Source organism: Protomyctophum bolini, assembly GCF_963924005.1.
Source record: "Protomyctophum bolini genome assembly, chromosome: 7".
NCBI classification, from domain to species: Eukaryota; Metazoa; Chordata; class Actinopteri; order Myctophiformes; family Myctophidae; genus Protomyctophum; species Protomyctophum bolini.
Window position 1 is genome coordinate 43,142,940 of NC_137868.1, and position 14,803 is coordinate 43,157,742.

The 14,803-nt window shown below is 46.5% G+C and overlaps 1 protein-coding gene across 10 annotated transcripts; it reads right to left on the reverse strand.

Moving 5' to 3' along the window:
• Positions 1–733: 733 nt before the first annotated feature.
• LOC308319079 (uncharacterized protein) lies at positions 734–13,870 on the reverse strand. 10 transcript variants are annotated; one of them, XM_080768921.1, is made up of 7 exons: positions 13,491–13,869; positions 12,785–12,932; positions 12,328–12,409; positions 8,642–8,710; positions 5,720–7,804; positions 5,339–5,563; positions 734–5,029 (listed from the first exon to the last, which is right to left on the reverse strand). In XM_080768921.1, the coding sequence occupies exons 5-7, from the start codon at positions 7,572–7,574 to the stop codon at positions 2,730–2,732; spliced, it is 4,380 nt and encodes a 1,459-aa protein (XP_080625047.1). In that variant the 5' UTR covers positions 7,575–7,804; positions 8,642–8,710; positions 12,328–12,409; positions 12,785–12,932; positions 13,491–13,869; the 3' UTR covers positions 734–2,729. The 10 variants fall into 10 exon arrangements, with proteins under 10 accessions (XP_080625047.1, XP_080625054.1, XP_080625049.1 ...); XM_080768928.1 differs by having other exon boundaries at positions 5,339–7,804; positions 13,495–13,870; XM_080768923.1 differs by having other exon boundaries at positions 5,339–7,804; positions 12,328–12,405; positions 13,491–13,870.
• Between the last annotated feature and the right edge of the window lie 933 nt (positions 13,871–14,803).

The window sequence follows — 14,803 nt, forward strand, 5'->3', positions numbered from 1 at the left end:
GCTTTCTCAGGCGTTTATCCCTGGGCCTGCATGGATGACACTAGATCAGATGCCTGGACAGACTAAGTGTTAAAATAACTGACTTCTTGAATAATACTAAATTAGGGGGTGGGTGAAATTACAGGGATTAGTGAAAAAATATTCACATGGGAAGCTCATTGTTTAACCAATTTGTCTATAACATTTTTGGACAACTGCCTAGCCTATCAATCACAGAGAGAATGAATGGTAAATATGCTATAACTATATCAGGCCAGCTGGCCAGGTCATCATGACAGGTCACTTACCGTCACTACATTCAAGTGTGGCCCATTCTCAGTAGGCCTATCCTATACATACCAAGAATAACACATGTTCTTTCTTTTGTTATTTTCAAGCCTTTCATCGCCTGATGAATAAACAGCTATTTGCATACACAGAGCAGCACACACATGCATGCACATGGTGTGAAATACATGTGACTTCTACCCTCAACCACATGGGCCAGTAGTCAAAACGAGTTGCTTACTGCCATCTTGCGGCGGTTGAGTACAACTGCGACCGAATGCCGAATTTATACCCCGTAGGACGACGGTGTGTCACTGCGATGGCGCACTGAATTAAGCTTTAGCCATATTCATTCCCTGCACGAATCAGTACGATGGCCATCATCAACACACTTAAATGAAGAGCATGAAGAGAAGGTTCACCCATATTAACTTGAGTTGCCCAATAACGTGGCCATAGGCCTGTATATTTAAAATGAAATTTATTGGTATATTCACTACATCCCGAAATCCATTTAATGCACAAAGTGATATGAACTTCACATAGGACATAAAGTTGAATAGAATTGTGAAACTGCAATACTGACTTTGGTAACAGTGACAACGTACTAATATTCAATAACTACCAGTATTATGTACCGTCACTCTATTGGTACTACATCATTAACGTCCAATAATAAATGAATAGAAAATAGATGAGAACACTTATGGTTTATTCAACGCTGAAATATAACCAACTACTGACCTCTCGGTAAATAAAGTGATAGAAATCTACTTATAGCTATATTTCTTTCTTTAGAAGAAAAAAAAAATAAAGGCTTGACTGGGATATGGGCATTTCTTCAGTAAATAAAGTGACAGAATGTAGAAGAAACTATTATTTCTTTCTTTAGAAGAAAAATAAAACAAGGCAATGGCAGGGTATAAGAGCACGATTGCAAAATGGCCAAAAAGAATAGTGGGGGGTTAAATATGAGATTGGCATGATTGGGTTACACACATAAATACATGTAGGCTAATGATAATAATACATCTATGGATAGGTCCTTGTCCTACAACAACTGCGAAGTAGAAACAATAAATGCAAAAAAAAAAAAAAAAAAAAAGCATACAAATAACATGACACAAACATGTGTTACAGTACACTTGTTTAACCAGTCTTCAATCTCTTGGTATAAAAGCTATGAATATTTCAAAACAAAAACAAAAGACATTTAAAGGTGAGCATGATATAAGCAAGGCTTTTCGTTAATTTTCCTAATCTTCACCTTTGTTTTTGTTTAGTTTTCTTTTTTGGGGGGGGGGGGGGGAATTGTGTCAAATTGTTCTGTATCGTCGCTGTAGGGTAGAAAGAAAGCTTCTACTCTACAGCGGTAGGGTATTATGAGAAAGAATGTCTTTCTCATAATGAATGAATGCCCAAATGCATACTACAATGTCACACAAAAATAGCCGATCTACAAGGTCACATGAGTTTGTAGATCTGCTAATTCCACCCTCCCCCCCCCAAAAAAAAGTTTAAGAAGTTAAAAAGTTAAGTCGGTCTGGGTTTATTTTTTTTATAACCAATGAAAAGTACTAAGACCATGTGAAGAAATAATAACTATATTGGAGCCATTGGAACACAGGCTCTTTTTTTCCATATCCTGAAAAGCAACAGTTTTACACGGTTTTCACCCGACAGTGACGTGGGAATATGCACCAGCTTTCACACCTTTGGGGGGATATACTGAATAGACCATCACAAACATAACGCAGGAGTGAATTCTCAACCGCGGCAATAAAACCGACCAGAGAACAAACATGCAGTGACAAACTTGACTTTATCGACAAATGTCATTGCCCCCACATCCACCATACTCCTAATAAATGCACTTTTACAAGTTAGAAAATAAAATAGAATCCTCAGAAAGCCTCTACGTGAACAACAACAAGACCAAGTTACACAGCAGAGACCGTTATCATAGCAAGGTGTGGCAGGGATGCTAGCGAGAGTGTGTGTTGGGGGGGGGGGGGGGGGGGGGTTACATTAGCAGGTCACCTAAACTTGTCTATCAACCGCACAGTGTCAGCCAAGCATAGTGTCAATGCACTTAAGGGGTTAATGAACCTATGGAAACAGTCACGTCTCAGAAACATCCTCCAATACAATTTGGAAGAATTTCGGGTGATATTCTTAATAGGATGCTCTACAGTAGTTTGTTAATACACTCATTTCCAACAGGTGGTTCAATGTCACAGATACCAGGCAAATGTCTCCTCATGTCTCTTAAAAATGCTTTCCCCACCATCTAAAAGTCATTTTGAAAGGCTTTTCCTCGTGAAAGCAAAATAATTCCTTCTTCAGACTGCCATCAGGGTCAGCCTGGTAGAAAGTTCAGTCCGTGTACTCTCCATGTAGGGAAGACATCTCCCTCCCTCCCTCCCTCTCTCTCTCTCTCTCTCCCCCGTCCTCTTGGATGATTACAGGCCGATGGCGTCTCCTCTGTGTAGTCCTTTGGCCCTGCGGCGGCAGGACACCTTGTGCCTGCGGAGGAGCGCCCCATTCCAGAAGCACGCGGAGCAACGGCGGCAAGCGAAGGAGCCCAGGGCCCGGTGTGAGGCCCGGTGGACGAACGCCGCCAGGGGCCTGTGAGACTGCTTCCCGCACACGCTGCACCTCAGCCGCTCCTGGGACGTCAGGGCCCTCTGCGGGTGCTTCACCACCATGTGGACCAGCAGCCCCGCCTGGCGGGAGAAGGCCGCGTTGGGACACTTGGGACACGCAAAATGTTTGACGGGGACTTGGAGCGAGGCGTGGATGTGGATCTTTGACCCCCCGGTCGTGACGAGCTCGTAGCCCTCCCCTCCCGGCCCTCCCCCTCTCCTAATCTTCAACAGGAGAGAGCCTTGTCTTTTTGTTTTCAGGTGCCTTCTCAGCGAAGAGGTTCTCCTTCGCCTCCTTCTGCTCCCATCAGCTCTGGTTAAACCCGAGGACTCCCGTTTGCCCCAACTCCCTTCTCTAATCTCTGACCTTTTCTTCTTGTGCCTTTTTATCTCGTCTGGCGGCGGCGGCGACTGGGTGCTTTGGTGGCTGTGTTGGTGAGACTGCGTATTCGTTTGGGGATGCTGTTGGTGAAGATGAGGATGATGATGATGATGTGAGTGATGCGAATGGTGGTGACGAATATGAAGATGTTCAGTGGAAGGCAGCTCCGTCAGCGGTTGGAATGGCGCTGTGGTGTGAAGCGTGTGACTATGGGAGCCTGCCGGGTAAATGTGTTCCCCTTTCACCCCAGGGGGAGAGTGCTGGTGGTGGGGCGGCATTATGGTGGAGTTGGGCGGCAGGGGCTGAGAGTAAGGCAGGGCACCGGAGGTGGAGGACTGGGCAGAGGAAGCGTCGTAGAAGAGGGGGGGGTAGCCGGCCGGAGGCTGTGGCGGAGCCACAGTCGCCACACCGTGACTCTGCCCGACGTGGCCGTCGCCGGACGGCGCCATTTGTAACAGGGCATTGGTGGCCGCCTCGCTCTCGGACACAGACTGTCCACCGACGTCGTCCCCCCCTCTGTTGTCCCCCGGCGGGCCGCCGTTGCCGGCGTCCTGCGGGTTAGCCGGCTCGGAGCGGGCCAGTCCGTGCTGCGACTGCCTGTGTCTGGTCAGGCTGTTGGAGTACGCGAAGGCTTTCCCGCACACGTCGCAGCTGAACAGCTTCTCGCTGCCGCCGTTGTGGACCGTCTGGTGATGGGCGGTCAGATGGAAGTGGTGGCGGAATGACTTCCAGCAGATGGCACACGTGTAAAGCCTGGGCGGGGGCTGGGCGTTAGCGTCCTGGGGTTTGACGTCTTGAGGATACGAGTAATAGGCGGAGGATGACGTGGCGGTGTCCCCTTGGGTCTGGCTCCTGTCTTGGGCCGCGCTACATTGAGGGTTGGCGTTAAAGCTGTTCGGGTTCTGAGCGGTCGGGGTCGTGGGCACCTCCACCAGCTCTCCTTTCTGATGGGTCTTGATGTGCCTCCTGAGGCTCTGCGAGTAGCCGAACACTTTGCCACAGCTGCTGCATTTGTAATTCTTTGCCCCGGTGTGAACCGTCTGATGCTTGCTGAGGTGAAAAGCCTCTCGGAAATATTTCCCACAAACGGTGCAGTGGTGAGACTTCTCCCCGCTGTGGACTCGGTCGTGCCTGCGCAAGGTCTCGCGGCGTGCAAACCCCTTGCCGCACACGCTGCAGAGATACGGACGGGGAAGCCCACCGGGTCCAGATCTGGGGATGTACTGTCTGCGCTTGGGGGGCTGCCCGCTAGCATTTGGATCTTTCTTTGCTCGGGGCTTGCGGGGCCGTTTCGGTTTGGCAGAAGGGTTCTGCGGGTTTCGACTCATGCCCTCCGGGTTCCCCTCAGCGCTGATATAGCTCTTATCAATAGTAGATGTCGACGAGGGTGAGCCCAGAGGGCCTAGGCCCAATCCTCCCAACAATCCCCCGATAATATCTCCCCTGTCGTCACTGCGGCTCCCACTGCTGCCCGCTGCCGTTATGGCGGAGATCGCGTTGTTGACAGAGCTGGTGACGTCGTCTTCGGAGTCGTCCAGGAGAGAGGACAGGGGCAGGTGAGGCTGCTGATGGTGATGCTGGCCTTGACCCTGAGGATGACTCTGAGGATGAGGATGTAGTGTCGGGGCCAATGGCGCCTTTCTCAGAGCCGAGCCCGCCATTCCACTGCCACAGGGGGACGCGCCAGAGTAGCACGGCGACGGGTTACTTTGAGAACGCTGGTCGTCGTGGTAGCCTGTGTAACGATTCCGAGAGTAGTCAGTGGGGTATTTACTGTCTGATCTTTCACTAGAACTCCCTCCCCTTCCCGACTGATACAGACCATGACACCCTAAACCCGATTTTGGCTCTCCGTCACCCACTATGATCACCCCATCATCCTCCTCAGTTTTCCCATAAATTACCCCTCCTCTCCCACTCTGATAACCTCCCCCCCCTCCTGCTCCCTCATTCCCTCCTCCTCCTCCTCCTCCTCCCCCCCCTATCCCAATCCTGCCTTCCCTGTCACTCCCCGTCTTGGCGCCCCGTGGTTTGGGTCCCCTACCTGGCTTTCCGCAGGTTCCGGACGCGGCGTGGTTGAGCAGGGACGTGCTCTCGCGGAACGAGCGTCCGCAGGCGGGGCAGCGGAAGGGCTTTTCCTCGTGAATCTTCTCGTGGCGCGTCAGCGACTCCCGGCGATTGAAAGCCCGAGAGCAGGTGGAGCAGCCGTACGGGCGTGCCTCGGAGTGGATCACGCCGTGCTGGAGCAGGTGGCCCTTCTTCTTAAAGCCTTTGCCGCAATCAGAGCAATGGAAGATTTTGTCAGGGCTAGGGCAGGAATCGGATGGGGGCTGGGGGGTTTCTTGGGTGGAATGGGGAAGGCTTGGGTCAGGCTGTATTTTAATGTGAATGGGGTTTGGCCCGGTCGTGGCAGAATTACTAGTACCTGCTGCTGTCGGCTCATGCATGCGCATGTGCCTCCGGAGACTTGACAGGTGAGTGAAGCTTTTGCCACACTCTCCACAGCTGTACTCGGACTCTGCGTCAGGCTGTGCAGGGTTAGGCTGCATGGAACCCTGGTTATTAGCTTTTGGAAGGTGAGAATTGTTAGTAACTAGCACTGAGGCTACAGTGGAGGAGGGAGCAGAGTTAGAGGAGGAGGAAACAACGGATGACGAGGACATACCAACCCCACCACCGATCAGTGCTGGGGGCTGGCCATGGCCGCTAGTATTAGGGTTGGCACTGTGGCCATGGCTGCTACTGCTGTTACTGTTACTTTCAGATTTCCTCTGAGGCAAATAGCCCGCCATCGCTTTCTTCCTCCTACTGCTGCTGGTCCCGCCTCCACTGCTTTCCCCTTTACCGTCGTCCTTGGACAAGGATAAATGAAGTGGAAGGGGCAGGGGGGGCAACCCCGCTTCCTGCTGCATTAGGGAAGCTATCTGATTGGATGAGAGGACAGGAATGCCCTGGAAGTCAAAGCCACCCAGGGATGAGTGCTGGGAGCCTGGGTGGAGTGGGTGATGGGGATGGGAATGAGAGTGAGGATGGGGCAAGGTGTGGTGAGGCAGCTGCTGCTGTTGGTGGGGCTGATGCGAGGGCTGCTGGGACTGGGCGGCGGAGTGGCCATGCGAGTGAGATGAATGCAAAGCCGGAGGCGGAGCCAGGCCAGCGCTAGACTCCCCTCCCGCCTGACTCAAACCGATCCCTAGGTGGTTGTGGGTTCCCTGCTGTACGAGGAACTGCTCTAGGCTAGCGTTCGCAGGCACTCCACCCAGGAAGTACTGGTTAGCGGCTAGCATGCAGCTAAACTGTTGGTGAAGGCTCCGCGCGTCAGACTGGGCACCAACAAGCTGGTGGCCCAGTGAGCCGACGGCGCTGCCGGGCGGGTTATTAGAGGTGGCCACTGAACTGGAGGGAGAAGGAGAGGAAGAGGAGGGGCCGGGCGATGCTTGGGGGACAGAAAGGCCGGGGTGAAGGGGAGGGGGAGGTGGAGGGGCCGACGTTACTAGCCCCCCTAAGCCGCCTGCACTCCCACCACTGCTCCCCCCAGCAAAGTGGTCAAAGCGGCTGGCGTGCAACTGCTCCTGGGCCAGGGCGGCCTCAGACGAGTGGAAGGAGCGCAGGAACTGCGGATAGCTCGGAGCGTGGCTGGAGCCGCCGCCGCCACTACTGCCACTCATTTTGCTCGACTTCGAACGCGAGCCGTGAGAAGACGAGGACGGCTGCTGCTGTAGAGGGGGCGGAGGCGGGGCACTCATCTTGGCAAATAAGGAGGGGGAATCGGAGAACGCGTTGCTTCTAGGCCCTTGGAGGGGTCCCAGGCCCAGTCCAGACAGAAGCGCTCCGGACGACTCGGCCTGCTGCTGATGCTGCTGCTGGAGCTGATGCTGGTGAAGTTGCACTTGCTGCTGATGCTGCTGCAGTTGACGATCTAAACCCAGGCCTTTGAACTGGTGGGCCTGGTGGCCACTTAACATTTCTATAATGTCCAAGTTGTATTTTCCAAATTGGAACATTTCCCACTCACTGCCACATGGGGGTACGGGGGGCACGCCTCCAGCACTGGGAGCAGCGACTATGATCCCTCCGCTGCTGAGGGAAGAAGAGCTTCGCCCGAACGATGACGTTAAACTACTACTGGCCCTGCTGGAGCTACTTAACTCACCTCGGCTGGATTCTAGAATCCTCTCAATAACACTGTTGCTGCTGTTGCCGCTGCCGCTCTCGCCTGAGCGAGCGTTTCGACTGCCGCTGCTACCACTTCCGCCCGATCTCCCACTGGCCCCACTCTCCATCCAAGAGGAGAGGGGACAAGTGTGAGAGGAGAATGTTTGTGATGAGAAACGTTTAGGGGGTCTCTGAGTTACAGATGGACTCCCGGGGCTATTTAAAAAAGGAATTAAGGGGGAAAGTTGTTGAGGAGTTCAAAGGATTGTCTGATCGTTTCCCATGCCCACTATTTACTGTATTGGGGTCCAGCGCTTTCCTTCATCCAGGACATTTTGCTCGTTCAGCCCAGAATTTTCTGCAGTTGAAAAACAAAAAAAGAAACAAAGAAAGAAAATTCAGCTGGAAAAAACACTAGCAATCGAAACAATAAAATAATTGTATATATATTATATATATACCAATTATACTAATTAAGGCTCCGTTTAATTTATAGCACAGTGGTTCTCACACTGTCCAGCAAATGGCCCGCGTGATTGGGTGGGAGATGTGCCATTGGTTGAGAATGAGATGATGTATGACGATGACGTATGATGATAAGAGCGCCCCTCACTTCACACGGGTGTGATTTTTTACTTTCAAGGACCCCATAACTCTGGGAGTGTATAAATGTTCACTCTGACAGTTACACACCTGTAAGGGGCCATTTGGAACCCCCTCAAGGAATGACACTGACAGTTACACACCTGTAAGGGGCCACTTGGAACCCCCTCAAGGAATGACACTGACAGTTACACACCTGTAAGGGGCCACTTGGAACCCCCGCAAGGAAAGAGGGTGGCCACACTTTTGAAACCACAATTATGAGTCCTCAGGGCTTTTTGTGTTGTACTTTTAGCATTATTGTATAACTGTACCTCTGTACATTTTGCTAACTTTTAATAAAGTAGTCAAATCAATCAAAAGCCTTAATTAGTATAATTGCTAAAACCTGTGAAGGAAGAGCCCTATTGGAAATGATTTCCAACATGGCTGCTGTATATAGAGCCTATATGACATAACAGTGGTTCCACAGATTGAAAGCTCATTCATTTTTCCCGTAGAGATTTGAAAACTCTTGTTTTCACAACAAAGGTTTGTGTCTTAGGTTGTTAATAGAGAAAGTAAAAGATGAGTCCATGACAAACTGACATACCGTATTGAGCCTATGACACAGTATGGCATTGCCCTAGTGTCCTCCCCTTCACATTCAGTCTAGTGCCCCCTGTTAAAAACAGCAAAAGAAAACGCTGAAACGAAAGAAAGCAGAAGAAATACAAAAAAAACACTCATCTTTAACTTTCTCTAATAATCTAAAACATGAACCTTGGTTGAAAAAAACTGAAGTTGTCCTTTCAATATAGTACATAATATAATCGAATATTCATTTTTTTTATATATAGAATCAAATGCTTTATGGTCATGTTTCACCAGGAGCCTGGTTGGCTTGGTTCCATGCTTAAAATTATTAATATAAATATTTTCAATAAGGTCTATGGCAAAAATGAACAGGCTTTGGATCTGTGACACTGCAAAATGGCCGCCACTGCTATGCCCTATTGGTTAAAAAGCCTTTAGCAAGTTAAAGATGCTATAGACTCTCGAGGCAGACAGTTAGCTCACAAAATTTCCAACTGCTTCCGCCTAACAATCTGTACACCGGAAGTGCTGAATGTCCACTGAAAATAAAGTGGATAACCTGCGTCCTCTCCACTTGGTAGCGTTTGCAGTCACGTACATAAGTTGTGCTGTAAAATAAAACTAGTCAAAGCCCATCTTGCTACTTAGCAGAAATGGACATTCAAAAAATATTTTAAATTATATTTTCGGGAACAGAAATTAGAAGATGTTTAAGGAGATTGTGACAGCTTGTTTTAAGATTGTGGCAGAAGTTGTCTGGCTCGAGAGACTATGCTACGACTCTTGCTTCCACCTGGGAGCAACCAAGCAGAGCTAATTAGTTGGTTTGCTTATCCAAATAGGCTGTGTTGGATACACAGGGCCATATGAACAGGGACATATTAAAGCTAGTCAGTTAAATAAATAAGCTGGAATTGCTTTTTCACAAGCTAAACTGAAAATAATTGCCCAGTGTGTCATTTAGTTCACTTATGTACTGTATACCTATCCTACTTAGATTCAATAGTATGCTCTAAATGTCAAGAGGGTATGTTGAGTTCTCTCTCTTAAATCAAAGTTTTCCTGATCCTTTATTCATGATTCTATTTTGTTCTTTTAGCATATTAGCTATGCTGAAATCGTTCACTTTATTTAGAACTTGCTGCAGCTTCAATTAACAAAGAGCAACAAAATAGCTTTGTTCCTCAAGAGTAATAATCATGAGCACATCATTGTACGAATTGTGAAAATGTCCCATCTACAATGTACACGTGTGATGTAATCTGTTGTGAGCTTGTAGATCGATATTTAACAAAATCCTGAATTGTCTGTACCATAATTACCAGTTAGAATAATCTAAACTTAACTATGAGGGTTTAAAAATCATTTTTTCCCTTCTTATTAGCCTAGTTTTGATATTGATAAAAAGTGGGGGGGGGAAAACAGTCCCCCAATGTCGAAATGAAAGAACCAACATTCACAGGTATGATCTCACACCAATCCTTGAAGTTGCTACACTATAGTAGATGAAACGGAGAGTGACTTTGTGCATTCATTACAAGTCTGTCTGGTGGTTTTACTTTCAAGAGTCCACGAAGTGCCTTTCTCTCATAGGATTTACACTCCTTTCTGATGAGTCCGTACAGCCAGGAAACCATCTGGGGGTCACTGTCAGTCTCTTTGTTCATGTGTTCCACTTCCTTCACTATTGAGCCTGTTCAGCAGTGTCTCACGTCAAAGATAACACAAGGGAAACGTATTCCTAGCCATGGGAAACCATGAGAGAATGTTAACAAATGCAGATTAAACCTTCCTTATTCCTGAGCCATGTCAATTATACATTTAGAAAAAAAAAATACTATCTCACTTTAATGTTGCGGCTGGTAAAGGTGGGGATGATTTTGAATTATTTGATGTGTAGTTTTACCTATAATAATACTTTTTTTCTTTTTAATCAATTGGGCCAATATCTGTTTTGCGTCCAAATCTGCGGTCGAGTAATTGTGGTGCAGGAAAAAGTAGTTGCCTCTGAGATGTAGTGGAGTAGCAAAAAACTTTAAATACTCATTGTAGTAGTGCATTACTCAATAAATTACTTGGTTATGTTTGGGGGGAAACCATACGTTAACTAATAGTACATTTCAAAAGATAAAGAATAGCATTCCCCGTTTGTTAAGTAGCTCTATATTCCCACAATAATCATTGCTAAAGAATGTTTGTTCATTAACAGGGGTTTCCCCAAACTCTTTAGTAAACAGAAAATGCATTTTTAACTCATATATTTGCTTCTGGGGGTCCCTGGAACAAAATGTCGAGATGGGGTGGGCCGCCAAATACATAGACCATACCATTTTGGGGGTTCGCCCTTGACATGAAAAGTTTTAGCACCACTGATATAGCAATATACATTTTCAGAAAACTGTTTATAAGACATTTAGAATCTGCCTCAGGTCTTAATGGATTAAGGCTTACCAGTCACAGGCTGGTCAAGTGTTCCTATTTTTGAGGGATGGTGCTCAAATGTAGTCAGCTGACACATCTTTAAAATGTCCCTGGGCCTCCGAGTGAAAATGTAGTGTTTGTATTGATAACAAGACTACCCTAATGGTGTTATTCAGATGCTGAACTAAAATAAAAAAGCAGTTCTCCCTTCATTAGTTAGTGAAGTCAGTGAACATCATCATAATCTTGATTTCTTTGTATAAAGAAATGTAAATGCATGCATTTTTTTCAACGCAATATCAGACCTGCCAACCTTGGGATATTGCCACAGCTACCCACGCACAGCACCACAAATTTGCGGGTGTTATGTTTAAACCAGAAATGTAGTACATTGTACTATGGAGAATTCTTATACTGTAACTCTGTTAATGTTAATTCTTAACATAGTTAACATAATCAATAAATATAAATGTCAAAGCACAGTCCGTCTATCCCCATTGACTTTGTGAATGAACTATCAATGATCATGTTGCCTAAATAAAACCACATTTCTGTGCATGTATTAATCCAACGACTGAATGTGATTCAATTACAATTATCAGCTTATTTAAGTGCACACATGAAATGGAAAAATAATATTCAATTGCGGTTTCTATCCATTAATGAATTAATATTCATTAATAGATATAGCCTAGTCTGTATATTCATTCATATAGGTAGTATTGTCACTGACTGTATATGTTGACCCATTCGGAGATAAAGACAAGTGAGGAATAATAATAGTGCTTAGTTGTCATTGTGCATTTCGTACGCGTGTACCGAGACCTAGAATTGCGTGTTTCTACTCAAAACGCGTGCAGGTTGGCAGGTCTGCAATATGCTCGTTTAGGTAACTCATGGATTAAAGACAATGTAAAATCTCACGACTGAAAAATGTTGCTGTTGTTTTCTGGAAGACTAGAAATAACTAATAACCGGCAATAGGCTATCTACAACACTGTGAGCTTGTAGAGAGCCTATTTTTGGTGCAGGACACACTTCTATAGGAGACAGTATGCCGACATCTATGTAATCCAAATGACTGAAACCAGTCTGAGAACTGAGAACTTTAATCCATGGGTAACTGGAACACACGCCACAAAACAAAACTCACTCGCCCCCATTCTTTTTTCGTGGACAACTAGCCCCCAGCGGTCCTCTTCCATTTGTTTTGCTGAGGTTAAGGTTAGTAATAAAATTTAGGTTTAGGCATAGTTTCACTGATGTTACGTTTAGGAATACCTGGTGGCGACCGATTCCGAGGTCACCGGATTTGACCCAGGGGCGAGAGCGTGTTTTGGGGTGAGCGTTCTTGTATTCCTTGCTTATAGACACAGGGCGAAGAAGTGGAAAAGGCATAGATTAGTACAGATTAAATCAGACGAACAGCTCATTTTTAAATCCACACAATAGGACATCCAATAATGAAGTGGTTCACTTCAAGTCTCAATCAATAGGTTTGACTGAAATTTTAAAAACAAGAACAGGTCATCAGGTCAGGGGTCCATTCATTTTCAAAGTATTTTCCGATTATTCAATGTCGGAAGTGAATTTACACTTAACATACATTTATAAATAATTCAATTTCTCATTCATAATCGTAAATCGTTACAATTGGTTTAACTTTAAAGTAGCCTACTGAATTGGCACATTGAATTGACCTCTGCCCTGAGCGTCACTTTACATCTACATTCCTCACCTTTTTAATATAGTTTCCTCCCTTAATCCAAGAAATTGGAACTATACATCATGAGAGTGTGTTGCTCCTACCGATGACTTGAGGGAGAACTCAGATGATAACGCATGGCATATTTCACTGACTCTCATTTCAATGCAAATTAGGAGCCCTGGAAAGGGGGGTGGGGGGAAGACACACATTGTGTGGATCAACATTAATTTGCTTCATGCTCATCATCTCGCACTGTAAACATTCGCGGTACAAACAAACGAGCACAAGCAATAAAATAAACGTTACGTATAGGATATATGCACTTGCGGCGGCAGCACAGTGTAGCAGCTATGGGCTGCATGGGGAAAAAAATGTTTGCAAAAATAAATACAAAATAATATCTAGAACGCGCTTGCATGCAAAACTTAACGGTTGTTCTCGGCATACTAATAAATCATTTTACATATTTTTTTTTGCTATTTCATCGCGTGCTAGATGAAGTCGCACGCACGCAGTCAAGAAGAGGGGGAAAAAAAGCCCCCCCACATACATCATAAACCAACCCACGGAGCTAAAAACGTTAGCTCAGTGCAGCATTCAACAATCATATCACAACGTCAAAACGCATGCATGTCGTACTAACGTACTTATTGCCACCAATAACGCTCTCTCCATGTGCGTCAAATAACGCAACAATCGCAGGGGGGGGGGGGGTGTTGTGTTTTTAAATGTTTACCTACTACGCATCTCTTCCTATAATAGCTCCAGTCAGAGACCCCGCCAGGCAGGCGGACGGGGGATCATGTAGGCCTGGGCACAGCACGGCACGCCTTCTATCTGTCCACACAAACCGCCATCCAGCAAGCAGCCACAATAGCTTAGTTTAGTCCGCTTCCATTTCTGGCTGCCTGGTGGCCGTTGCTGATCGCAGCCATTTTCACTGTTGTGGGGGAACGGAGCGGAACACTAGTCTGTGCTGTGCTGTGCTGTGCTGTGCTTCTCCCCCTCTCCTCTCCTCTCCTCCTCCTCCTCGAACCCTCTGCTGCTTTCTGAATTCTGACGCCGTCCGACCGGGAGAGCTGTGTCTCCGATCCTTGCCATCCAACTACGTTGTCGTTATTATTATTATTAACATCCCGTGCGACTGCGACCACAATGAACACACTGACCCGCTAATGGTCCGGGGGTCTTTTTTTCCCCTTCTTTTAGAATGGTTCCCCGATAATAATATTTTGGGGGGTAAAAAAAAAACGTGACGTAACGTGTTGCTGACTTAAAACGTTGGTCCTTTCCGGGCCCTGGGTTGTAATATTTCCGGGTAGCAGCGGGCAGGCTGCTCGCTACGGGTGGTGGCGGTTGGTTCTGGTGGTTCGAAGAATGAAGATCCAAATTACTTTTGAGATCCACATTCCACAGGAGATCAAAAAAGATTTGTGAGAGTGATCGCGGGTACCGTTAGAATTATTGTAGGCTATATCCTCAAAGGAGGGATACACAATATTATAGCCTAGGCCTACTTTAAATGAATATACAAGTTATAAAATATGGAAGAAAGAGGGGTCCATATGTTATGATTAGGCCTACATTTTCTTCAGCCTCAGTGTCTACTTAGTTATTAAGTAAATTTACTCTGATAGTGTCCTGGTGTAGGCTATAGGTATATTTACTGTCCACCATTGACTCAGACTGCTCAGAGTGAGTGGTGGACAGCCCCATCTATACTAGCCTCCTAAGATTCTTACTTTACTTGCAATACTGTAGGCCAGCGGTTCCCAAACCTTTTTGGCCATGCACCCCGTTACCTCCTGACCTATATATATAACTTGCATAAGCTATATAGAGACATCATTTCCTATTTATCCACATATATAAACCTGAATAATGGCATATAGATGCCATATATAGGCTATATTCTGCATATAATTGCCATATATTGGCAGAATATGTTAATATATTTTAAATAAAACCATAGCACACCACCATTGGCCTTTTCATGTCGCACACCCCCTAGAAGGCGCCCGTGCACCACAATTAGGGGTGCACGCACCA

Coding starts and splice junctions, on each gene's coding strand:
- LOC308319079 (XM_080768928.1), bottom strand. CDS start 7,574: ATGGAGAGTGGGGCCAGTGGGAGATCGGGCGGAAGTGGTAGCAGCGGC. Junction 5,030..5,338: donor CGGAACCTGCGGAAAGCCAG/GTAGGGGACCCA, acceptor ATCGTTACACAG/GCTACCACGACGACCAGCGT.